Genomic DNA, 25,314 nt, shown 5'->3' with positions numbered 1-25,314 from the left:
TACATAATCTGTGGTTATTAATAAGGGAGAAATCTAAGAAATGCTGCTAATCATTGATATAGTAAAATCTTTAAGGAGATGTTTATTTAACTGTTATAGAATGAGTCTTTAGTGTCAGTATATTGTACAAATCAGTGGGTTTTCCACTCAAGCAGGTCAGTCTCACCCCACATCGTCACGTATCGACGTTGCCTCGGATGGCGTACACATCCGACGCAGAAGGGAGCCCCTTTGCATCGCTTTTCCACGTAGCTGGCCGTCCTATACACTTAAGCACTTATTATTTATAATAGATATTATTTATATTAATAAACACTTATTATTTATAATAATAAGTGTATCGGATTATTTATACTATATTTAATAAATAATAATAATGTTACTAAATGTCCACTACATACGACCGATTCGTTGGTTGTCCCCCCGGCCGCGTCCATATCCGAAGATGACCCGAACCCTAACCCTAACCCTAACCCTAACCCTAACCCTGCGTCGGATGTGTACGCCATCCGAGGCAACGTCCATATGTGACGTTGTGGGGTGAGACTGTGTAGCCTCAAGAAAGTCTTTGAAACATTAGTTAGCTTTCCATTTGTTTAAACTCAGTAACATAACATGTTTTGTCTTATTAACTTCTCCATTGCTTTAAATGTAACAATAATCACTGATACATGGTGTATTGTTCATGAATAAATTTAAATATACTTTTTGGCAAATTGCTGTTTTATAAAAGGAATAATACATAGTTTAATTAACGTACTGTTACAGAAATATAATCCATGACCGGAAGACGAGCGTGTCCTGTTATTATTTTCACTTATAAACCCAAATCAGGGCTTAATAAAGCAACATCCTTTGTGTCTTTTTCCCATGCCTCAAGCATGGGAAAAAGACAACATTTATTAAAATACTGGGCAATATCTAGAGTACTACCACATTACAGGTTTGTGTAAGATTTTAGAGTTTCTGGTGGAAAAAAGAATGGATTTTCCTTCTATTGTTTCTATTTCCTCTTGGTGTGGACAAAAATAAAACATGATGATAATTTTAAAAAGAGTATACATACACACACACACACACACACACACACACACACACACACACACACACACACACATATATATATATATATATAAAATACATAAAATAATTGTAAATCACCAATTAATACCATTTAACAGTGAATACACGAAAACCAAGGCACTGTAAAAGAAAAAAAAACACATTATACCGACTCTAAAACAAGAAACAAAAAAAAAGTAAAACACAAAAGCAAACTCCTTCAAAGAGAGTTATGGATTATATACTCTTTTCTGAATATATCCGGAAGCAGTAAAAAAAAAGAAGGCTTACCTTCCCTCTGAGTTATAGCTGGCCATGCTGCCGTTGTTGGACTCGCGGCTCGGCTGGCGACTCATGTTACGTTGCAGCTCGACGGCCATGCCTGTCTCTTGACTCCTCTGTATCGTCCCACTTCCTTTCGACTTCTTATTGGACGCCTCTGGGGACAGACAGCACAAATCCAAGACCAAAAAAAGTGAAAACAGGCCTCCTGATATCACAGCTGACACAAATAGATGCTAATTAGTACTGAAAGCTAATTTTACCTCAGTGTTACAGTGCTAATCTTACTTATAGCACACCAGAGAATGTTTTTGACAGCTGTAATTTTATAAAAGTTCTTAATCAATTCTTTACAAATATCCACTCAACTGCCTTCATGATAAGAATAAAAAACATTTTATAGAGTGTTTGAAGCTGCTCATGTAATCGAAATCAAAATTTTTGTTTTCTTTTTAATTGAAATGTTAGCCAGCATTGTTGAGCTAACTGCCTGCTTTTCACTCCACAGAAATAAAAGCTTCGCCGGAGTCTTTGTACTTAAAAATGTCAGAACAGAGTGAAGTGTAGCTCCAGGGCTAAGATGTCTCTAATGTACTTTTATGTCCGCTTCAAAGCGAACAAGTGCAGCGGGGCAAATTCTAGCCTCTGTACTTTAGCCTCTGCATGGACAGCCTTCTTACAGGGAATAATGCAGAGTCACTCCTGCCTTTTAAAGGGCAAAGAAATGGCCACATTTGCTGTTATTTAAGACAACTTTGTTAAATTTTGATTGAAGTGCAGCTTTTTATTTCGCAGGATACGAAGCAGAAAAAAATTATTGGCGAAGGCCAAGAGGCTATATGAATCTATTAAATATTTATTAAAGAAAATATAGCAAATATCAAAAATATACCAAAAATATCCTTTATTAATGTGGAGAATAGTGTTAGATCAGTGTGACATACATTTCAAAGCCTATGAAGAATGAGGATTTTTTGTATCGGTGAGAAAGAGATTCATTTCTATAACAGCAGCTCTGATAGCAGCTCCAGCTGCACTGTGTAAATTAATGATGCAGTGATGCATGGGATAGTGAGATGAAAAAAAAATCATATCCCAGTTTTCAAACTGTGTCAGGAAATGCATTTAATAAAAAATAAATACAAATAAACTGGCTAATTATTTATAATAAATGTGATGAAATATTTTTTATTTTTAATAATGGGTCTATTTTTTTTTTTTTTATATGAGAATGACTTTGTGCATCATGTATCATTTATCTAATGATTTAAATTTTCATTACTAAAAAAAAAGGAATTTCTATATTTAAAGAAAAATGTATAAAAATAATTACAATAATTAAAATCTAAGAAAAGCCAATATCCACAATATCTAAGAAAAGAGGTTGGTGACATCATATATATATATATATTTATTGTGCTGTATCACCCAGACTTAATGGCACATAACCACAACACATAATTGCTCACTAAGGGTAAAGCTGATTAAACGCTCTGACCTGTCTGGCTGATCTGGGAGGTGCTGCGGCTGCGTCTGTTGCCCACAATAGCTACAAAGCGGGCATTGAGGCTGGAACGACGCTTCTTGCTGCTGCTGCCCACTGTGCCGAGCGCTGTGTCCGATTGGCTGCCATCAGTACGCTCGGGTGTGTTGATGTTGCCGCTCACACTCGTGCTCTTTAACATGTTGCGGCCTGCGGACGCCCGAACCTGCCGACTGGAACAGAGAGCCACCCGAAGGCAAGAGTCTAAACACATGTCTCGTTTGCTACATCTCGTTCATATAAATATATATTTTTAAGGATTTTTTTTCCATTAACTTTCTGGTAAAGAAGCTGTGTTTAGAAAGCATCTGACAAACGTGTACAATTGTTTGTATATTTATTAGAGTAATTGAGTCAAGCACATTAAGTTGAACAAAAAAAACGAACAAAAAAAACTCCATGATTTAGTGACAAAATTAAGGTTGTATGTAAATTTTTATGTCCATTTATCTGCCAATGGGTCACGTGCTCTATACTAATTCATTTCTATTAATACAGGAAAGAAACACAGATCTCCTACGGAGGAGCCAGCGGGTGTCAATGTGCCCAGAGGAAGTCACGGTGCTGCAGGATTGTCCCTTTACACTCTCTTCACCCTCCCCAGCCCCAATAACGCCCATACAGAAGAATGCACTCGGTGTAGGGAGGGGGAGGGAGGTGGTGGGCTTCTCCTCTCCAGACCGTAGAGGCGTAAGAGGATGGGCTGTTAGGGTGCTCGATGGAAGGGGATCACATGACGGTGCGGCAGCAAAGCAGCGGATGTATGACTGGAGGCATGCAAGGAAGGCTCTAAAAGACACATAGCGTACACACAAACACGAGACGAGATAACACACAGAAAAACACATGCACATGATGAAGGAGTGTAATGGAGGAGCACGTGCAAAACAACATCAGCTTCATATTGTGTGGCAGAATAATAGGTTTGGATAAAACGTGGCTCATTGCTGCATATATGTAAAAGGAAGCGCATGAGAAGCCAAGCACATTGCTCACACAAACGAATTGGATGTTTGATTTTAGTTTGAACATGTAGTGAGTTAATCTGGGGTTAAATAATGTCAATTAATAGAAAAGGACATGCAAATTTAGCAAACACCCAGACCAAGTTTTGTTTTTGTTATATTTTCTAGGCAGAAGCATATATGTGTACATGAGTAAAAACTAATAGGGATGTGCATCTCCATAACTGAGGCGATTCTGATGCATAGCCAATGATAACTTTCTTTCGGCTTCTCTTGTCAGGGGTCGCCACAGCGGACCATCCGCATGTTTTGATTTGGCACATGTTTTTACGCTGGATGCCCTTATTAACGTAACCCTCCCTATTTATCTGGGCTTGGGACCAGCACTAAGGCTTGTGCAACCGTAATGGCTGGGGTTGGTTCCCTGACCGGGGATCGAACCCGGGCTGCAGTGCTGAGAGCGCCACATCCTAACCACTAGACCACCAGGGGACCTTGATGCATAGCCAATGATACGATACATTAAAGATTAGATATAATAATGGTACAGATAGTTTGCTTTTATTTCCTTGGCTCAGACAGATAGCAAACCATAAATGTACTTAAGTAAAGTTCTGATGTCTAACGCATCATAAAATCATAAAACAGAAGTTATTTTCCTGTTCTGTCTCCAGGAAGATGCAGCTCTACCTCTTCCATGTTAATCTGTATTCTATGTGACTCTCGGAACACGCCTCGTTATCTAGTGTTGTGATGCATCATATTCATGTGGCAGCAGCGACGCTGAGAGAACACACTTGAGTAACAAATCTACATAGGAAATATTGTTTACAAATTATTGATCACTTTCTAAATAATAAAATTATTAAATATTAATATATTTAAAGTGTAGACTGGACAATGTAATACATCACAACCTTCATATTATAAGATTCCGGATGAGAACCATAGCTTTAGAGCAAAAATAATTCCTCTGTTTTATATTGCAGATTGTCTGGCTGGCGGAGACTCTTTCGAGCAAAACAACAGCAAAATCTTTTATTTGTCTGCGAAATCTTTTTAGCCGGGTCTCCAAAAGTGTGTCAGGAGCCTCCAGCTGCAGAGTCTCATAACGCTCCAGTTGGCTTCCAGAGCAGCAGGGCGGTACGGAAGCTCGTCTGCACTACATAATACAGCGACACTCCTCTTACACATTTCTCCTCAATATAAAGTGTAACATTTGCATAGATTTTTTTTGTTGTGGCCTGAGATCAGCCTTATGTTCTTATGAATGACTAAAAAAACTGTTTTAAGATTTTCACTCTAATCATTTATCATTTTTATTCATTCATAATATTAGAAAATAGATAGTTATTTTCTGATTCCATTAAAAAGTTATTATACTATATTTTCTCTGGTGCCAGTGGAGTGCGGCGCCTGTCCATCCCGCAGTTACCTGACATCTCCAGCCACTGAGTGGCGCCGGCGTTTTAGTTCCTCCGAGAAGCGCCTCTTTCCTAGGCTCCTTCTTTGCTCTGGCCTGCTCACCCCCCATGAGATCCTCCTTTCCCTTTTCTCTTCCCCTTTGCAATTCTCCAGTGATTTTGACCTTTGAACCCCGACAGCGTAGCAAAGTGTGAGGAAAATGTAAAAAAAAAAAAAAAAAAAAAAGGACGAAAGAAAGACAGCAGCATGCATAATAGAGACGTGCAAAGCCATGCAAAAACAGAAAGAATGAGACCAAACCAAAGAGAATAGTTCACAGCCTTGAGGAAATTTTGAATGCTTTTATGTTAGATGTCATGATTATTAAAACATGATGTGAAATCAGAGCCTGAGATTGCTAATCAAAACCTGAGATTATTGACAGAAAAAGTTGAATGTGTCATGATCATATGTGTCTGATTGCCTGTTATCAGTGCATGCTTTTCATGTACAGATATGTAATGTGCATGCAAATTTCCTCCAACCTGATCCGTCCGTGTGGTCGCTCTGATTGGACAGACATGTAGCTGGCACTACTGAGACGAGATGCGCTGCTGGCCCGTGACACGGCAGACACGTCGCTCACATCACTGTCAGACGACCTCGCAGACATGTTATCACAGCTCCTCTTGTACATCTACACATTTACAAACAACCATCATCAATATCAACATCAGAATCAGCACCAGTCTGCTCCCACATACTGTACAACTCAAGCTTTAAATAATGGCACTTTAGTTTGGAATATTAGTACAAAATGCTTGCAAGAACTGAAGTACATACAGATACTGGATCCATTTTAACATTCCTAGTGTATGAATCGTAAATAAGATATCTTCCACCAATCTTTGTCTGGTATAGAGGTGTAAAGTTCCCTAAATGCCACAGTCTACAGTGTTGTATTGGACACTTCTATTTGTGTAAAGCTGTGTGTGTGTGTGTGTGTTTGTGTGTGTGTGTGTGTGTGTGTGTGTGTGTGTGTGTGTGTGTGTGTGTGTGTGTGTGTGTGTGTGTGTGTGTGTGTGTGTTTAAGACTGACTCACATCTCTCTTGTTCTTTAGATCCATGTCTTGTTCATGGCCTGAGCTGGCGGATGAACCTGGCCGATACGATGGGACCCGAATCTGACTCAATTGCCGAGCTCGCTCTTCTACTGCCAGAGCTGAAAAAAGATTAGATAGATAGATAGATAGATAGATAGATAGATAGATAGATAGATAGATAGATAGATAGATAGATAGATAGATAGATAGATAGATAGATAGATAGATAGATAGATAGACTACCTTGCTCAATACTGCTGCTCTTAGCAGGAAGTTGTGGGAGCTGTCTTCCTCTGCGCACTGATAATGGAGACTCTGTAGGGGAGTTATGTCCTCCATGCATATGTGATCTAGGAAAGAAAGAAAGAAAGAAAGAAAGAAAGAAAGAAAGAAAGAAAGAAAGAAAGAAAGAAAGAAAGAAAGAAAGAAAGAGATTTGCTACAAATCTATATACAAAATGTAGGCGCTAAAACACATGGCATGATACTGACTATCATTGTTTAGTTCAAACATATTTTCACATTTTCTTCACACAAACACTTACAGTTAAGACATGATACAGCTGAGCAGCTGAAAGTTACAGCTCTTGCTCAAGGACCCAACAGTGGCCACTTGGTGGTATTACAAACTTTAAATCAGGATCATTGAGCCATGGAGACAATACCTACACTAAAGACCACCCCTAAGCTCCAACGGCACCATTGTATCTTAATCATGTTGTGCTGTGTTTCTATAAACCAAGTGTTCTAGTTTTTTCCTCATGAGTTACTGTTGATTTGCAGTAATGCTCATTTGTAATGTGCAGATTTATAATTTGTAAATGCAAGTGGATGGAAACTTAAATAGAGAGCAAAGACAGAAACAGGAAATAAAAATAAATGGTGAAATGATCAAAGAAGAATAAACATTGGCTTTACAACCCAACAATGACCGACAATCCTGATCTAAATGGGAATTGTGTTTTAATTAAAATTGACTTGGAACACGTCTATATAACAACTATTTTAGTGGTGTTTCAGCAGACCTACAGCACCATTCTGTTTTACCACTGTGGATTTTACTATATAAACAGTGGGAATTGTTTAGTTTGATACCAAAAAATTATTGCAAGAATTGTGGTGGAAAAAAAGGCTAAATAAAAGTGGGCAACAGTGCCAGAGTGAGAAACTGATCTTAAAAAGGTAGATTTTTAGATTTGGGATTAACCAGAATGCACCTTTCCTGGATGGAGTGCCCAAAGGGCTGGATTGGGCCATCTCTCCTCCACCTGCTGCCCCGCAGGATGGAGGTGGGCTGGATCCTTAATGCAGGAATGAAACACCAGAAAGAAAGAGGTACAAAGAAAAGAAACCCAGAAAAAAAAAAAACATGTGAGGCAGCAAAAAAGCAAGCAAGGAGTTAAAAAAATAAATAAAATAAGAGCCAAGAGTCAAGGTACATTATATGGACAAAAATTTGTGGACACCTGAACATAAGATCTGTATGTGTCGTTTGAACATCCTGTTCCACAATTATTTTCCATTTTTTATAATAACCTCCATTATGCTAAAATAACCTCCACGCTTATGGGAAGATGTTACACTAGATTAGGGAACGTTGTACTGAACTTTTGTGCTCATTCACCCATAAGGGTGTTAGTAAAGTCCTGATGTAGGTGAGGTGAGGAGGCCTGGGGTCAGTGCAGTCAGTGTTCCAACTCATCTTGAGATCAGAGCTCTACAGCAGTCCACTCAAGATTTTCCTCTCCAACCCAAAACGCACCATGTTCATGGAGCTGACGTTGTGCACAAGAGCATTGTCATGCTAGTACAAGTTTTAGGAAAATGTAATGCTACCATGTTCAAAAAACATCCTATACAATTTTGTAACAATTTGTGGTGAAAGTTTGAAAAAGAACCACATATGGCTGGAAAAGTAGTCAGGTGTCCCAATACTTTTGTCCCTATAGAGTACGGTTTCTGCATGTCTGAGATGAAACTTAATAATTGATTAAAGATTTATTTTATAAATCATCCCTTTAGAATCTTAATTGGAGACAATACCTACACTAAAGACCACATTTTATATGGTACATTCATTATTATAATAAAATTTGAACTTCCACCCAGGACTGCTGCAGGTACGATTTAATTTTAGCATGACGGCTTATCCATTACACTGTACACATGCTGCTTAAGAAAAGTGCAAAATGAACCATGTGCTCATTTTAAATAAAAAAACCAACCTAGCTTACCTACTGTGTATTGCGTGTACGTGTAAGTTTAAGAACTCAGATTTTTTTTTACATACAGTACATTACAGCAAAACATTTAGATAGGACCTATATCATTTAATTTAGAAATTTCTATTATACCAGAAGATTTACAAAAAATATAAAATACTATTTATATATGTACAGTACAGACCAAAAGTTTGGACACACCTTCTCATTCAAAGAGTCTTCTTTATTTTCATGACTATGAAAATTGTAGAGTCACACTGAAGGCATCAAGGGCTATTTGACCAAAAAGGAGAGTGATGGGGTGCTGCGCCAGATGACCTGGCCTCCACAGTCACCGGACCTGAACCCAATCGAGATGGTTTAGGGGTGAGCTGGACTGCAGAGTGAAGGCAAAAGGGCCAACAAGTGGCAAGCATCTCTCGGGGAACTCCTTCAAGACTGTTGGAAGACCATTTCAGGTGACTACCTCTTGAAGCTCATCAAGAGAATGCCAAGAGTGTGCAAAGCAGTAATCAAAGCAAAAGGTGGCTACTTTGAAGAACCTAGAATATGACATTTTTCAGTTGTTTCACACTTTTTTGTTATGTATATAATTCCATATATAATTCCACATGTGTTAATTCATAGTTTTGATGCCTTCAGTGTGAATCTACAATTTTCATAGTTATGAAAATAAAGAAAACTCTTTGAATAAGAAGGTGTGTCCAAACTTTTGGTCTGTACTGTGTATAATCTATAAAAATCTATGTTAATTTTAACCTCTACCTACTTCTCTTTGTATATTAGTAAGAACAGTATTTTTAATGGTCTGATATTTTTAAAATTCTTTGTCAGTCCATCCTATGGCTTGTTTTTCTGGATACAAATTTATGTTCTAAGGGCAGGAACACCAGTGACAACACCAGAGGCATAATCTGAATACAGGTCACTTTAATAATCTGAATGAACTACCCAGGAAATTCACTAAAGCATCTGTGTTAAACAAACCCGAACACTGAGAACTTCCCTCCTCCTCCTCTTCCTCTGAAAACCATCATTAAAGAAACCTAAAATCTAATTTGCCAACTCTGAATTTGACCCATAATTAATAGATTTATAGTTAGAATAGAAGTGTGAGAGAGAAGAAAAAAAGGAAAGTGTTAAGGCAAGACTCTCTAATAAGCGAGACATTATAATAAATAAATAAATAAATACATTATCACAGCTTTTTTGGTGTATCCCCCTATTGCATGCTTTCAAAATCCTCATCACATTATACTGCTGCAACCCTAATCTCTAAAAACGCAAAGTGAAACAAGCGAGGGTGAAGAAACAGAAGAGTGAATAAGTGAGCACAGTGCTTGGAAATGCTCACCTGTCATTGTCAATGGATTTCTTGTTCGTTTTTGCACACACAGGCCTGTCCAAACTGCCTGACAGCCTGAGCACAGCAGGCAATGAATGAGTTAAAGACAAAAGAAAAAGATGAGGTATGAGAAAGCGACTGAATGGAAAAAGAAAAAAAAGATAAAATGGAGCTCTATGATAGGATGGGTGTCTTTCATTTTGGCCTGAGGACAATTCCTCGGCTATTATTAGTACAAATTACAATCAGTCTGCACACCTTATACAAAAGCATTTAAATAGTACTGAAAGGAGTGATGGTACAGGCTGTTCCAAAAGTAATAGGGTGGGTAAAATGCGGGGGGGGGGCTGGTCGGTCCACAGCAGAGCAGATCCAAGATTAAATTAGCAAGGTGCAGAACATAATGTTCAAACTGAAAAATAAAACAGAGGCTCTGTGCTGAAATGCAGCAGATCTTACAATTACGCTCGATTTTGTAACCCATGCTCACAATAAAGAGTTTCTTCAAGACAAACATCTATTAAGAATAAACTGCAATAGAAATTTTTGGACTGGCAATTATTTTAGTAACAGTGCTACTACTTCTGGAACATTCTGTAGCAGTGATGTGTGGCGTTTTTGTCCATGTGTGTGGTGTGTGTGTGTGTGTGTGTGTGTGTGTGTGTGGTCACTGCTATAATTATTTTTGTCCTTGCTTTCCTTTTTATTTCTCTGTACCTTTCTCTGTCAGGGGAGCGGAAACTGTTCTCAGGCCTCAGACAGGTCGTACTGGCACTTCGCACTCGGTCCAACGATGGCTGAAGATCACTGTGGAAGTGAAAAATATGAAAGAATGAAATAAAATAGAAAATGTAATAAGAAATAATAAATTAAATAATAATAATAATAATAATAATAATAATAATAATAATAATAAATTTAAAAAAGGAATTTGAATAGAAAAACAATAAAAAAAATAAATACATACAAAAATAAAAAATATAAAGGATGAATTTAAATATTTGTATAAATTTGAAAGAAAGAAATGAAAGAAAGACATCAGGAACAATTACAATTATTATTTATTTATTTATTTATTTATTTATTTATTTATTTATTTATTTATTTATTTATTATTATTATTATTATTATTATTAGTATTATAAACCTTATGTATGTATAAATCAATCTAAGACTTGGTTAGTGAACAAAATGCTTAAACCGCATTTTTGGCAGTGAGTCAGTGGTACAGTTTAGAGACTGCCTTCCTCCAAGTGCCAGAATGGCTCATTAGTGACTCTGCCTTTTTTTATTTTTTTCGGTCCATCTGGCTGCTACACAAACTGGATCTGTTCATGCAGAATATTGACAAACACCTGGCTTCCAACCACGCTTCTGTTTTCCTCTCTTAAATCTTTTTTGTTTCCAGCTGGTCACTTAATCTTCACACTGTCAATAAACAATGCTGAGAACAATCTGAATCCAAGTACTCCAACATCCTCCAACTGTCTTTAGATAAATTACTTTGTCAGGCTTAGCAGTTAGGTCTAAAAATGCCACTTATACCATTCTAGTATAGAAGCTGCACAGATTTACAACAGTGTCGTTTTGCTGCTGTACAACCTTGACCAAATTATTTTGTTTGTTTGTGTATATATATATATATATATATATATATATATATATATATATATATATATATATATATATATATATATATATATATATATATACATACATACATACATACAGTACAGACCAAAAGTTTATATATATTATATATACAGTACCGACCAAAAGTTTGGACACACCTTCTCATTCAAAGAGTTTTCTTTATATTCATGACTATGAAAATTGTAGAGTCACACTGAAGGCATCAAAACTATGAATTAACACATGTGGAATTATATACATAACAAAAAAGTGTGAAACAACTGAAAATATGTCATATTGTAGGTTCTTCACAGTAGCCACCTTTTGCTTAGATTACTGCTTTGCACACTCTTGGCATTCTCTTGATGCCTACTTTGAACAACCTACAATATGACATATTTTCAGTTGTTTCACACTTTTTTGTTATGTATATAATTCCACATGTGTTAATTCATAGTTTTGATGCCTTCAGTGTGACTCTACAATTTTCATAGTCATGAAAATAAAGAAAACTCTTTGAATGAGAAGGTGTGTCCAAACTTTTGGTCTGTACTGTGTATATATATATATATATATATATATATATATATATATATATATATATATATATATATATATATATATATATATATATATATATATATATATATATATATATATATATATAGGTTGTATTTAAGTGTATTGCTGTAGTTTATTTTTTTCTTGTCTTTTTATATAGCTTGAATAAACACTATCTGTAACTAAGACTGAGACTGAGAGTCTGTTGTTAAAAAAAAGGTATTATTTCAGTAAAAATTACAATAATTAAAAAAAAAGAAATCATTAATAAATCCAAATAGTCCAAAAGGAGAAAAAAAAAAAAAAAAGTTGTAGGCATGGTCAAAGTTTTTATAATACTGGGTGGGCGTGGCCAGTATTAATGTTGGAGTGGAGGTATATATTCTCTGCCTAGAAATGATCAGAGGATCAGTTATGTTGCGTAAATGATCAGAAAAAGCGGGTGTGGTCAAAGCTTCTGTAAGCACGAGTGTCTATTATTATGAAAAATGTTCTAGGATAAGTGTGGTAGCAGATAGGGTCAGTAAGATTTTTTGTGGCATCAGGAAGGAGAATCAGAGCTCAGAGAAATGGGCTAAGTCTAAATATCTGGAAAGCGCTTACCTAATGCTGACCTCATCTGTAAATCTGAGCACACGCTGTGGGGTGGGGCTACGAGGTGAGACCCCACCCCCTTCTAGCCGCCGTGTTGATTTGATCTTTAGGCATGCAGGAAGGGTGGAGCTTAGCATGGGAATAAAGAAATAAACAAGAAAAAAAAGCGTGCAAGAAAGGCAAAACTAAAATACTGAATGCCAGAGCCTGGTTGTGTATTGTAAGTGCTTAACCAAGCAACAGGATGAGGAACCTCACAAAATGTGTATAAGAAATAGAAAGAAAATCATGGGTTTTAAATCTCACACATATCACAAGGGGCAAAACATGAAGGCATTTTTCCTAATCTAATACAGAGTCAGATCTTACCTGTATATGTCTTTGTGAATGCCATTCACTAACAAAGGCATCTTTGGGGGCAAAGTATTACAGTGTCTAGTTAAGTTCCTAACAAATGTAATGCACAAACGGGCATGCAATGGGAAGGGGTAAAGAAAAAAAGTGCATTAGTGAACAAGAAATGTGAACGTGCAAGATAGACATGCATAGAAAAGAAACTTGGAGTATATGTATACTTATATTACATATACAGTAGTCAATCAAGTGATGTACCGCTTTAACCTGGGTTGTGCTTTGTATTATTTTCAGCAGTACAGTCATCCCCGTTTATCGTGGTGGCTATGTTCCAAAACGTGATAAACGGACGCCACACCAAAAATGCTATTTTATGTATACAGTACTGTACTGTATACCAATTTACTTCATTTTATAATTATTAATAATATTTGTATTAATAAATCTCATTATTATAACATAAAACTAAAAAAAAATCGATTCCCTATAAGTTTTTTGGTCTATCGTGCTATCCGCGCGAGACCGGAAGAATCAGCCAAACAAATGAGTTATGTGGCAAATGCAATTCCGCAGTAAAACGGGGGACTACTGTATTATATTTTACCTATTAAATTACGGTGGACAAATTTGTAGGCCACGTGTCTGAGACATGATTATGTGTCCAGGCTATTCCTTTTTTTTCTGCATATTTGGACATAGGGATTTGGAAAAAAAAACATTATTTGGTATGTATATTTAAACAAAATATGATTCCTGGTTGTGTTATTTACCTTAATGTTGTAATTACTGCACACTGCCTATTTAGAATCTCACCTTTCACTGCCATACACACAGCTGTTTTTAATAATTGGAGTAATAGGCTTATACAATCTTTAGAGAATATGGAACATGCAGCAGAAAAGTAAAGAAGGCAAAGTGTGTAAAGCCAAAAACTTCTTGTGCTTAAACTATACACAGTTACAATTAATGTGAGAAGTTAAGGAAAAGAATCAGGATGCTAACCAGAGTTCAAAGCCTAAATTTCAACAACCTCTTGAGTGTGAACCAATATAATCATTTGTATTTATTTATTTATTGTATTTATATCTGAATGCTTTGATCCAGCTATCTAGCTTACTAAGCATTTTTACAATATACTAGATACTGATTCTTTTTGCTGCAACCAACCAGACAACAAACTAAAATGACTGTTTTGTCCATCCCTGATTTGAAATCTTCCAGATATTTATTCCTCTTTTTATAAGAATAACTATAACTGTTACAATTTAGTGTTTTTAGTTGTTTGAATGTTTTAACAGCAAAAAGTGCTTGGAAATGACAAGACAAAATATTTGAACTGAACTCCAATTTACCATCAGCTCTCCATTTCTTTTTCTCAGTTTTTACCTGTTTGTGTGCAGGCACTCAGCACTCCCACCCCGGATTGATCTGTGCATCTCCAGGACCTCACTTAACATTTACAACACAAAACCGAAATAATATTAAACGCCAAGCAAAAGAGTCAGTCAACAGAATACAAAAACTGACAGACATGTGTTTAGAAAACACTATATTAATAGTGCACATCTACAGTATGATGGGACTGAGTGATGTGTTAGTCTCATTAGTAGAATTAGTAACACAGACACAGGTTCAGTAACATTCACACTTGAGTTTAAATTAGCTTTTAATGCACAATCAATCCTTTTGCAAAGATGCTGTAAAATATGGATAGCTTGATATTATAGAAATTCACCTGCAGCCTGTACTGAGAGATGGGATGGAATTCCTCAAGGGTACATGCTTGGAATCTTTATATTGTGGATCTAGAGCATGTAATGTACTTTAAAACTTCTTTAAGGTGCATCATTGGATCTTAAGAACTACTGTAAGTGCTTTTATAATGCTGATTTTTCTTAATTATTCATACATGTATATTACAAGAATTTTTGATTTATGCACTTTTTTCAACAACATTTGACAGAATCAGTGCATTAACGAGTGCTTTTAATACTAATGTAATTTTAATTTTATAGTCACCAAAATCCCAATGTATTTTCTATCATTATACTTATATATTCTGTTGTTTCCTGTCCAGAAATGTATTTTTTTTTCTTTAGAGCAGCACTCAGGCCAGAGCAAAAATGTAATAAGAAAATAGAACCCTGTAATCGATTTCATTTCTACTTGCTGGTTTCATGTTTCTGGTATCTGCATTGTGTCCTGATAAGATCCGAACCACATTTGCAGTCAAATGTATTTCTGGTTAGAAAGCCTAAAATGCACTTGAGTGTACTGGACACATAACATTTGACATGTTGTTCTTCATATTGTGCCATCCTAAAAAGTGTTATGTGTATGTTATGATCCCAGGTAATTATGTGCTATGGAAGTGGTCTATAGAGAAATATGTATTTAAAGTACCTGTCCTCTGAGTAATCATAGTCTGAGTCTCCAGATCGGTGTTCCTGTTGGGGATTGTTGTAGTGAGTGGGGGACTGTGAATGATGCCTTTTCTGGCGAATTTCATCCAGACTTCTGGGAAAAGGGTGAGAAAGAAAACCAGAGAAAAAGAAAAATCACAACTTACAACATTGGCATCAGCTGTGTTTTTTTTTCTCTTCACAGTTTAGTAGTTTAGTCTACTTTTAACACACCTTTATCCATTTAATTGCTAATGAGTTCCTCAGTATGAAGCTCAATATATCATTAGGATCTAAAGGAAAAGTTATTCATATTCATAGTTTTTTTTGCAATAGATAAATAAAACAAAAAATATACATATTTCTCAAGCAAATCATACTTTTTTATTCATATTGTGAACCGATATTTACCATACAGTGCAATTTAAAAAATCCCACACGGTGCAGATTTTCTTTAAAATTATACTTCTATTATAATTCGTTATTTAATTAATAAAATAATGACACTTCTATTGTTAATATGATATATGCTGTAAATATGCTGCAAATATGCTGTATAGAAAAACGTGTTATTTCTGTATTAAACCCTCATCATACATATGTAACTCAATAAGAGTATAGATTTGATGTCTGCGTGTGTGTGTTTGAGGTGTACCTTTGCATGGGGACATGTGTGTGGCGTGAACGTCCTCTACACTGGTCCTCTCGGTGTGGGGAGACGGATCGTGAGCGATGTTGAATGGCTGTCTGCCTCTCGGGAACCGTCAGAGTGCTGCACCTCTCCCTGTCTCTGGAGTTCCTCTCTGCTGCTGGTATATCAGAACACACATAGGGACACAGACAAAAACATATACATGTGTGCACACACACACACACACACACACACACACACACACACACACACACACACACACACACACACACACACAGTTCATAACTCAGTGATGCAAAAATGTATATACAGCTATCAGTTAACAAGGTCAAACTAGCACTACCATGCGAGAGGGCTGTGCCGAACTACCAGCACAACTGCTGTACTCTACGACATGCCAAACAGAAGCAAAAGCCCTACACACTTAATTCCTTCTACTTATATTGTACTTGGTGAATAAAGCAGATTTCCAATTCCTACACTTTTCTTAACTCTTTAACACATTCTTAAACTTCATGAGATTATCAAACTCTAAACCAGACAATCCTAAGCATAAAGCTACAGCAAAGTACGCTATAAGCATGCAACAGATAAAAAGAAAATGAACACAAAATTAGCATTTTGTCATAAGGCCTGTATCAGAGTGTATTAAGCCGCCACAATCTGTTATTTCTACTTAATAACCAGAGTTCTGCAAGCTTTATATCACTTCTAGGCCTTATGAAGGTGTTGTAAGTGGTACTACTGTGCGCCATTCCTAGATTTCATGCATTTTGTGAGTATTTTCTCTGCGGTTACAGCTTTATTACTACAAAAGCCCAGCAGAGGGGGAGAGAGACTGACATTATGCCCAATAAACAACAAACACAAGAAAATAATTTATCAGCATATGTAGTATAGTGCTACAGCTGCTAGTCTACCTATATGTTGAAGTTTATAATCGACAGAAAGGAATACAGTTAAAATACAGTCTTCTGGTTAATACTAATGAATAAATTAATTCATAGGTAATTTAAGTATTCAGTAGTTTTCCAAAACAGTACTTGCATATAAAGCTGATAATCCAAAGACAAATCGACTGTAATATATCGGCTGGCTAAGTATGAAAGGTCTTTATTCTATCTCTCTCATCCTGTGTTGGACAGCTACGGTGTGATTACGGTCACCATGCGCCCGCCCACCCACCTGAAGACACTACCGTAATTGCATCATCATAATCGGTCTCAATGATGCGATGAGATCCTGAGACATACACACACAGCATATGGTTGAGCAGCTATAAAAATACGAAATCACACAGGACATAATGTGCAGCCTGAATGACTGCACGCGTAGCACAGTTCTTTCCGCTCAAGACAGTTTAATAGGTACACCGAGCTTGTATCTACTCCAAGCTTTTATCAGGTAAACCTAGAATATATGTCACTTTGTAGATAAACAGTTATTGAACTATTTCTGTGAGCTGCTTCCCAAATAATACAGATGGTAAGGATGAAGAAAAACTAAGGTGCTATTTTCTGCTGTTGCTTTCATATATAAATATATTGCCCAACACTCTGTTCTGCTCTACCATTAGACTTTGGTGTCCATGGCTATTGCTTGAACTTAGCTTTAGTCCTGCTTGCTGTAATTGTCGTTAATCAAAGTTGCTATTATCTGGTCAACGTTTGTCCTCCTTGATGGATGTTTTCTGCTGGGACTAAAAATCTAGTCAGAAACTGTAATCTATATGGTAACAATATGTAACTATGGCCACAAAGTGTATCTAGAAGGTGGCTGTCCTAATAAACTGGATATATTCCCAAACGATTTCTCCCCTGCCATGTCCCACCCTCCAACCAACATTTGACAACTAAATATTAAAGGTATGCACGTGCTTCATCCAGTGGTGTAAAGTATATGTGTAAATGTACCTCATTACTGTACTTCAGTGGTGGTCCGTCAGGGCCAGCAAGGCCTTCTCTGCTTAAACACTAGCAAGGCCTAAACACTATCACTATTTACAACCTAAATTTTAATATTTGTTACATGAAATTGTATTAATTTATTCCCAACAGTTTATTCTCTTCATTTCGTAGCGTTTCTCTTAGCGTTTCTCACGTGTATGTGGATGTTTTTTGTCCAATCAGATTTCAGCCTCTATGTGCTGCCATGTCAATCTAATCTGCCCAGGGCCTTCACAATCAGTAGTGCGGACCGATGTATCTTACACTATATAAAAAATAGGTCTGTTTCTTTAACCAATCAGATTTCAAACTCGCAAGCTAGCTGGCCCAGAATAGCGTCAACATTTTCCCCTCTTCTGATTGGTTGGTCAGAGTGAAACTGTTGCAAGTTCGGCTGGTAAAACATGTCTGTAGCGCTCTGCACACATTAATACACCAGAGTTAGCCTTTTTTTATGCCCACAATAGCTGACAGAGAAATGAGAAATTGATTTGGTTTCAAACATACTTAAAAATCCATTTTTTCAAGAAAAGCTAGACATTCTGAAGAGAGGTCGGCCAATCCCAAAGCTAGCTAACTGGTCTCAGCCCGGGATAGGGTTTGTTTACCACTTCCAGACCAGTGAATATGAGTGGTATCACTGGCTTACAGCTTCTGAGGAGTGGTGCAAATTATATGAGTATGCATTATGAGTATAGAGCTCTGGAGTGTAGGTTGTATTTTATTAAAACTGTTTTCATGTTTTTTTCATGTTATTAGACAAATATTGATTCTTAACTGCTCCAGATGATGTAGGTGCACAGTTGCAGTTGTATTGTAGAGGTTTAGAATAATCGCTTTAATAAAAAATTGTATTCCCCCTCCTTATGTGAAATGCCTCTCTTTTTGTAATGCCACGCGTTGTTGTATTGTGCTTTGTATAGTATTAATGGTTTCTATAATTGCCACATGATATTGGTGGTATTAAGAGGGGGATTAATTCCGGTAAGTGCCCACTGAAGGCGCAGGTACCAAATGCACGGCCCGCCACTGCTGTTATTAAGTAATTTTTTGCCTACTTTCTACTTTTACTAAGTATCGAAGATAAAAGCAACTTTTACTCTCTACTACACATTATTTATTATGCAATATATACAATATTTTTCTCCACTATATTTTAATTGACAATAACCGTTACCAATTACATTTTTAACAGCAGCTTTATCTGCAGTAGCTTATTTATGCTGCAGAAGAGGCAATACTGCCATCTACAGGGTATTGAAGGTACTAGATACTGTTCAAAATGAAGGCGAATTAGCATCAATTAAAGACATGCCTGCAGCAGGTGACAAAGTCGAAGTATTAGTATTATTTACTAATATTTACAATTTAATTATTATTAATTTCAAAATTATTTGCTTTAATTTTCTTTGTCCATTGAATATAAATGGTTCTACTTTTGTGACATGAGTTGAGTGTTGAGGTGGACAATCTTATTTGTATTCTAGAACATAAAACCTCACAAATCAACTGTTTTTGGCTTTTCACTAACATGCGTCTGGGTGTTGAGGACTAGTGCATCTTTGAGCCTACATTCAATAGAAGTACTGTTAAAATCATATACTTTTAGACTAAGTCACATTGCAATTGGTTACTTTTATCTTGTAATGGATTAAGTTTTGCAGTAAGGTATCTATACTTTTGAGGTATTTATACTTTTTAGGTATGAGTGTCAGGTTTACACCTCTAGCTTCCCCAACACTAATAAAGAGCTGCATCAAAGGGCACTTTAACACACTTTGATGAAAAAACAACTACACATACACAAGCTCGCAGATGCCTGTATTGGCTAATATTGCTATGACTGACAGTAAAGAGATAGGCTATAACTCCAAGGCATCACACAATCTCTTCATGACAGCCAAAAATCAACCACAAGTGTCGAAATAATTCAACTGATTCGATATACAATAGTTGATCTGAACAGATGTCACTGCAGTAACCTCTTTATACTGACTAGAATGTAAAAAATTAAATGAAATGAACTGAAACATTTCCCATCATGACCTGCAATTCTAAGCCAAACCTAACACCTTCTGATCCAAATCAAGAATTCAGCGACACTGTGCTATAAAAAAAAACTAGTTAGCAATGAATTATTAGAAAAACAAAGTCAACTAAATAATTGTACAAATAATAAATTAGTAATAAATAAATATAGAGAAAATAACCCCCAAAAAAACAGCGTATTTACAATACCGTATTTTCGGAAAATATATTTGTACTGTTTTTGCATCATTATACGTGTGTGTATAAGCCAAAATTCAGTTTATATTGAATACTGTGAAGACATGACACTCACTCTGTAACTTCTTGCTGGGGCTGTCGGTGTGAACGTGTCTGCGGGGAAGGTATGGGGAGGGTTGGGGTAGAGGGAGTGAGGACGCATCATGGGTCTGCAGCTTGTACCAATGTGGCTGATCATCCAAGAGAGCTGTTTCAAGTTCGATCAGGATCTGCAAAAAAAAGATGAATGAAAGTTCATTACTATTATACAGTCTTACTTATATTGCACATATATTGCATTTGAAAAATAATATACAATAAAATCAATCAAAATAAATAAATAAATCCTTCAATCAATCATTTATAAAATCTAGTTTGGTAATAGAAACTGACACGATATTAACAGAGTCATAATAAGTCTGATTCTTTAATGTTACAAACCCAAATTAGTCTAATCTCGGTGTAATTATATGTGCTAATAATTGATGTGATGTACGTAAATATGATGTGTAATTGTGATGTGGCAAAGACACCTCTCCGAGAAACTCGCTCTCCTCCTCCTGTGCTCTCGGCTGGTCCCAAACGGTGATCTCCAGCATGCGCTCCCTGAAGTCCCTGCGGTGAACGTGCGAGTAAAGGAACGTCTGGTTCCATCTCGGCTCCGAGCTCTTCTTCACCGTCTTCGTCCTCCTCTTGCTCTTGTCACTGAAAAAGATCACACTGTGTGTTTGTGTATGTGTGTGTGTGTGTGGGTTTGTGTGTGTGTGTGTGTGTGTGTGTGTGTGTGTGTGTGTGTGTGTTTGTGTGTGTGTGTTAAGTAGAGAGATTGTAAAAATATATTTGAAAATGTATCTGAATCTTCTTATATAATAAACTGTACTTCGCTTGATACTGGGATGAGAGTAGATCACAAAGATACACAGCAACAGGCTTCATCTCTTTATTATGTATTTTTCACATGAGTAAATGTTATCCAAATCATAGCCAAACTACTGTATAAGTGGCAAATACGTTTGAGTTGGCGTACTAAAGAACTTCAGAGGGATTTTACTCATTAGAAGGTTGAAGATTTTACAATTCATATCAAATTTTTGCAAAATTTTTGCCTTTATGAAGAAAAAGAAAAAAATGGGTGCTGTAATTCCTCCCAACAGAGATTTACACTGATGGTATGCTAAGTTTGCAACCAAGTAAACCAGTGTTGATTTATGCACTGATGGAGACTTCAAAGCACTTTTGTACGTCGCTCTGGATAAGGGCGGCTGCTCGTTTTTTTTCTCTAAAAGATGCCAAAAGATCTAGAAGTAAAGTAGCTACTTACTTTAACATGGCCATAAGCACATAAATCACTTAACAACGCTCACCTCCGATCAGGAAGGAAGTACATTTTGACGTAAGGGTTGCGTGGTCGACCGTCTGGACGTGAAGGCAGGTCTATGGCTTGTAACACGTTGACGATAAGCTGATGGCCCACTTTGTCATACCACAGTTTCACCTTGTCGAGAAAAGCATACACGGTCTATATTAGAGTCTGTACAATTGAAATATTTAGAAGATTTGAAGATATCTGTACTTTATTAAATACTGTAAAACTTAACCAAGCAGTACAGAACACGCATGTTGCATTCATTCTTTTCATTTTTTTTTACGTTTTAATGGAGAAACAAAAATACAATATATTTTAAATTCTTTTCATAATAAACAGACTAAGAAAACAAAGAGTGGGTTTGAATTGTTTTATCATAGGCGAGAAAAAAATGTCAATATTTCTCTCAACTCAAACACAAAAAAGGCTTGAAATCAGAATGTTCAGTTATAAAACATGCTTTAACAGATGCGCTTGAACACCTTCGGACTTGGCACCTTCATACTAAATAAATACGGCATGGGAATAAATAAGCCTTCGAAAACCGCTCTGTGTGTAAACAAGTGTGTCGAAACTGGATTACAGAAATCCGATCATCAGACAGCTCCGATTCCTGATGGTTCTTATTCTGTTTTATGTCTGAAAGCTGATGCACTTATAAACCACAGACATGAGTGCATGGTGCTTGGCATAAAAATAACCCTTTGTTGTCTGTCGAAAGGTGTGATTAGCGCCTACTAGCGCCCCACTGTTTGTCTGTTGTTTAAAATAGCATCACATTAATTCAAGTTCCGTTCCTATTATACATCAAAAAGTGTATTTTTTCAGCAATGCTGAACAGTGATGAGCTTGCTCATTTGTATTATGCTTTCATAGCATTTCTATACATTAAATAAGCCATTGGTATGAATATGAACTTTCCTTAAGAAATGATGATGATGGTCGTTGGTGTCTTCAAGAAAAATCTCAGTGATCCTGTCTATGTACTACATGGTCAAAATTTTTAGATTTGGAATATAATCGTGATGATCTGTGCTAATTCAGCTACAAAAGCTTCAGTAAAGTCAGACACTGATATCAGGTTCAGTTCATCCCAAAGGTCTTTAGATCAGAAGAATTCTGGGTTCTGTGGAGGATGCTAGACTTTACCTCATACCAAACTTGGCACTGTTTTCTTGGAGCTATACACAGTAACCTTGCCTTACTGGAACAGGCCTCGGCCTTATAGTTCCAAAGAATGGAAACTAATATAATAGTTAATCTTGCCATAAAAAGAAAGGAAAGGCATTTTATACTTAAAGCTGGGGTTAGAGCACAAGGTCAGCCATGTTACAGCACCCCTGGAGTACAGAGGTTTGAGGGCCTTGCTCAAGGGCCCCAATAGTAGAAGCTTGGTAATACTGGGGCGTGGATTTCCAACCTTCTGATCAGTAACCTAGAGCAATAACCACTGAGCTACCACCTTCCCACCCCTGTGTTTAAGATTTACCACCTCCAAGCACCAAATTATTTCTTAATTAATTTAAATTGCTTTCTTTGCTTGTAATATTATGTAATTATTATTTTTGGGTCACTGCATTTTAACCACAATTATCTTGCACTTGTTTCTGGTCATTTGATCATATGTAATAATTAAAATGTAATTTTAATTATTTGGTCATTATATGTTATCTTTAAACTTATTTTCTATAATACAATATGACCATGCATGACTAGTAATTATCGTTTGTGCTTGTACTTACTGAAAGCTGGCCTGGTAGGTCCTGAGGCAGGTCTCTCAACATTCCCGGACTGGTGGGGGACATGACGGAGATGGAGGGACGGTCCACCTTGTGAGACTCATCTATAGAACTAGAACCAGCTAATGGGGCGGAAAATAAGAGTGAGAGAGAGAATGACATTTTGATTATATATGATAAATAAAGTTTATTGTTATTATATATAAAAAATTGCAACTGAATGTGGTGTAAAAGCTGAATAAAAAACCTACTAGATTCAAGAGGAGGATGTGACGTCCCTGGAATTCTTGGTGTGTCTCTTTAAAAGAACAGGAAGACCATTTTAACAGGTATATCATAAATTTCAATACGAAATTATTACACCCACTGGGTGTTGGTGAAAAAACAGAGGATGTTTCAGGTTGAGAGGGTTTGATGTTGGTAGCTAAGAAATGCTAATATGCTAACAATGCCAACAAGGTTTGGGAATACTTTAGGTTCAGGCACTTTGGACACTGGACACAATATAACAGTTTGAGTGTTTTACTTACTCATACGCTCTATAAAACTTTCTGAGGGTGTTTTTGGGAGGAACTCGGTGGATGCATCTTAAGCATGCAGTGGAAAATCAAATCAAACTGAACAAGTGAAACAAAAAAAGATACACATTCTCCCCGAATATTACACATCTATGCCATTCCAGAACAATTTTCTCTATATGTAGCGATGTAGAGGCTGCTCTATTGTGACTGTGACTAATTAGAAATTCTTTGTTTTAAAAATCCTGGTTGTATACAATAAAAAGCCAGAATTTCACAAAGTACGCAGAGACCCTACAAGAATCCATGAAGAAAAACTAAACCTAAGCCTAAAACTTAAATCCTAGAACATTTTCCTTATGTCAAATAAGCTATCTTATAATTTGATATAAACAGTGAGCTCATTGACAATTAAATACAAATAAGGTCCTAAAAGAAGAAACTTAAAAAAAAAAAATAATAATAATAATAATTAAAAAAAAAATTAAGGTTCAGACTTATACCACAAGCATGATAACCAACAAGACAATGACAAAGTATCCATACTCAGCCCAATCAAAATGAAACACAAAAGAGGTAAACACAATCAGGCAACAAGCCAGTGACAACACAAGGATAAAAAATGAGAACTGAAAATTTATTTAAAATATGTCTATGCCGGAGCACTTTAACAAAACTTTGGAGATAATTAGTGCAAATAAGATATTCATTTTAGTCATCTTAAAAATGACACCTTAATGTCACATATAATACCTGTATACTAAAATAGAGCGTCTAAACACAACAATTTATGTAAGACATGTTTTGCTTACCCAATTGGCCTTGAAACAACAATTTCTACTTGAGGTGCAGACTGTGACTCTAAAATGATGTTGTACACCTCTTTCTTAGTTGCTCCAGGCAACGCTTTTCCATTCCATTGCAACACCTCATCACCTGAAATCACAAAGACTACCTTTCAAACCACTCTCTAATAGCCAGAAATACCATCAGAGTAACACAGCACATAAGGAACAAATATTCTTGGCCATGTTTATGACATTAATCTTTATTATTAGTCAACTGAGTTAAACAAATGCACATTGTGAACAATTATCCTTACCTGCTCGTAAATGGCCGACAACGTCTGCCAGGCTTCCTTTCTTTACTTTGGTGATGAACGCTCCAAGTCTCCCAGTCTCTGTAATTTTCCCACCAACCACCTAATGACAAAAAAAACATGTACTTGGTAAGTTCTGCAACACAACATCTTGAATGGTAAGATACATGGTAAACATTTTAATGCTACTCCTTGACCTGCAGTGAAATAGACTAAAATTAGCTTGGCCTTCTACTTAGACATAGATAAAAATGCAGCATG

General features: G+C 36.4%; 1 protein-coding gene across 22 annotated transcripts in view; it reads right to left on the bottom strand.

Moving 5' to 3' along the window:
- The window catches only part of rims1b (regulating synaptic membrane exocytosis 1b), a 56,742-nt gene that overhangs the window by 3,350 nt on the left and 28,078 nt on the right, over positions 1–25,314 (bottom strand). For 2 of the 22 annotated variants that reach the window (XM_083522932.1, XM_083522934.1), the window contains 19 exons: positions 25,057–25,156; positions 24,767–24,890; positions 23,688–23,734; positions 23,440–23,558; positions 21,696–21,826; positions 20,865–21,036; positions 20,408–20,561; positions 16,124–16,277; positions 15,470–15,583; positions 14,453–14,515; positions 10,643–10,732; positions 9,935–10,000; positions 7,576–7,659; positions 6,603–6,709; positions 6,360–6,478; positions 5,802–5,953; positions 5,288–5,440; positions 2,843–3,060; positions 1,354–1,501 (listed from right to left, as the gene is read on the bottom strand). In XM_083522932.1, coding sequence (XP_083379058.1) covers positions 1,354–1,501; positions 2,843–3,060; positions 5,288–5,440; positions 5,802–5,953; positions 6,360–6,478; positions 6,603–6,709; positions 7,576–7,659; positions 9,935–10,000; positions 10,643–10,732; positions 14,453–14,515; positions 15,470–15,583; positions 16,124–16,277; positions 20,408–20,561; positions 20,865–21,036; positions 21,696–21,826; positions 23,440–23,558; positions 23,688–23,734; positions 24,767–24,890; positions 25,057–25,156 — 2,315 coding nt within the window. Of the gene's footprint in view, positions 1–1,353; positions 1,502–2,842; positions 3,061–3,407; positions 3,536–5,287; positions 5,441–5,801; positions 5,954–6,359; positions 6,479–6,602; positions 6,710–7,575; positions 7,660–9,934; positions 10,001–10,642; positions 10,733–12,721; positions 12,842–13,081; positions 13,160–14,452; positions 14,516–15,469; positions 15,584–16,123; positions 16,278–17,305; positions 17,363–20,407; positions 20,562–20,864; positions 21,052–21,695; positions 21,827–23,439; positions 23,559–23,687; positions 23,735–23,966; positions 24,024–24,766; positions 24,891–25,056; positions 25,157–25,314 lie in introns of those variants that run through there. The other 20 variants (XM_083522915.1, XM_083522922.1, XM_083522928.1 and 17 more) reach the window with 19 other exon arrangements.

Source organism: Silurus aristotelis (genome assembly GCF_946808225.1).
Source record: "Silurus aristotelis genome assembly, chromosome: 20".
NCBI lineage: Eukaryota > Metazoa > Chordata > Actinopteri > Siluriformes > Siluridae > Silurus > Silurus aristotelis.
Note: the sequence above shows the minus strand (reverse complement) of the source record. Positions and strands in the feature narration are given on the sequence as shown.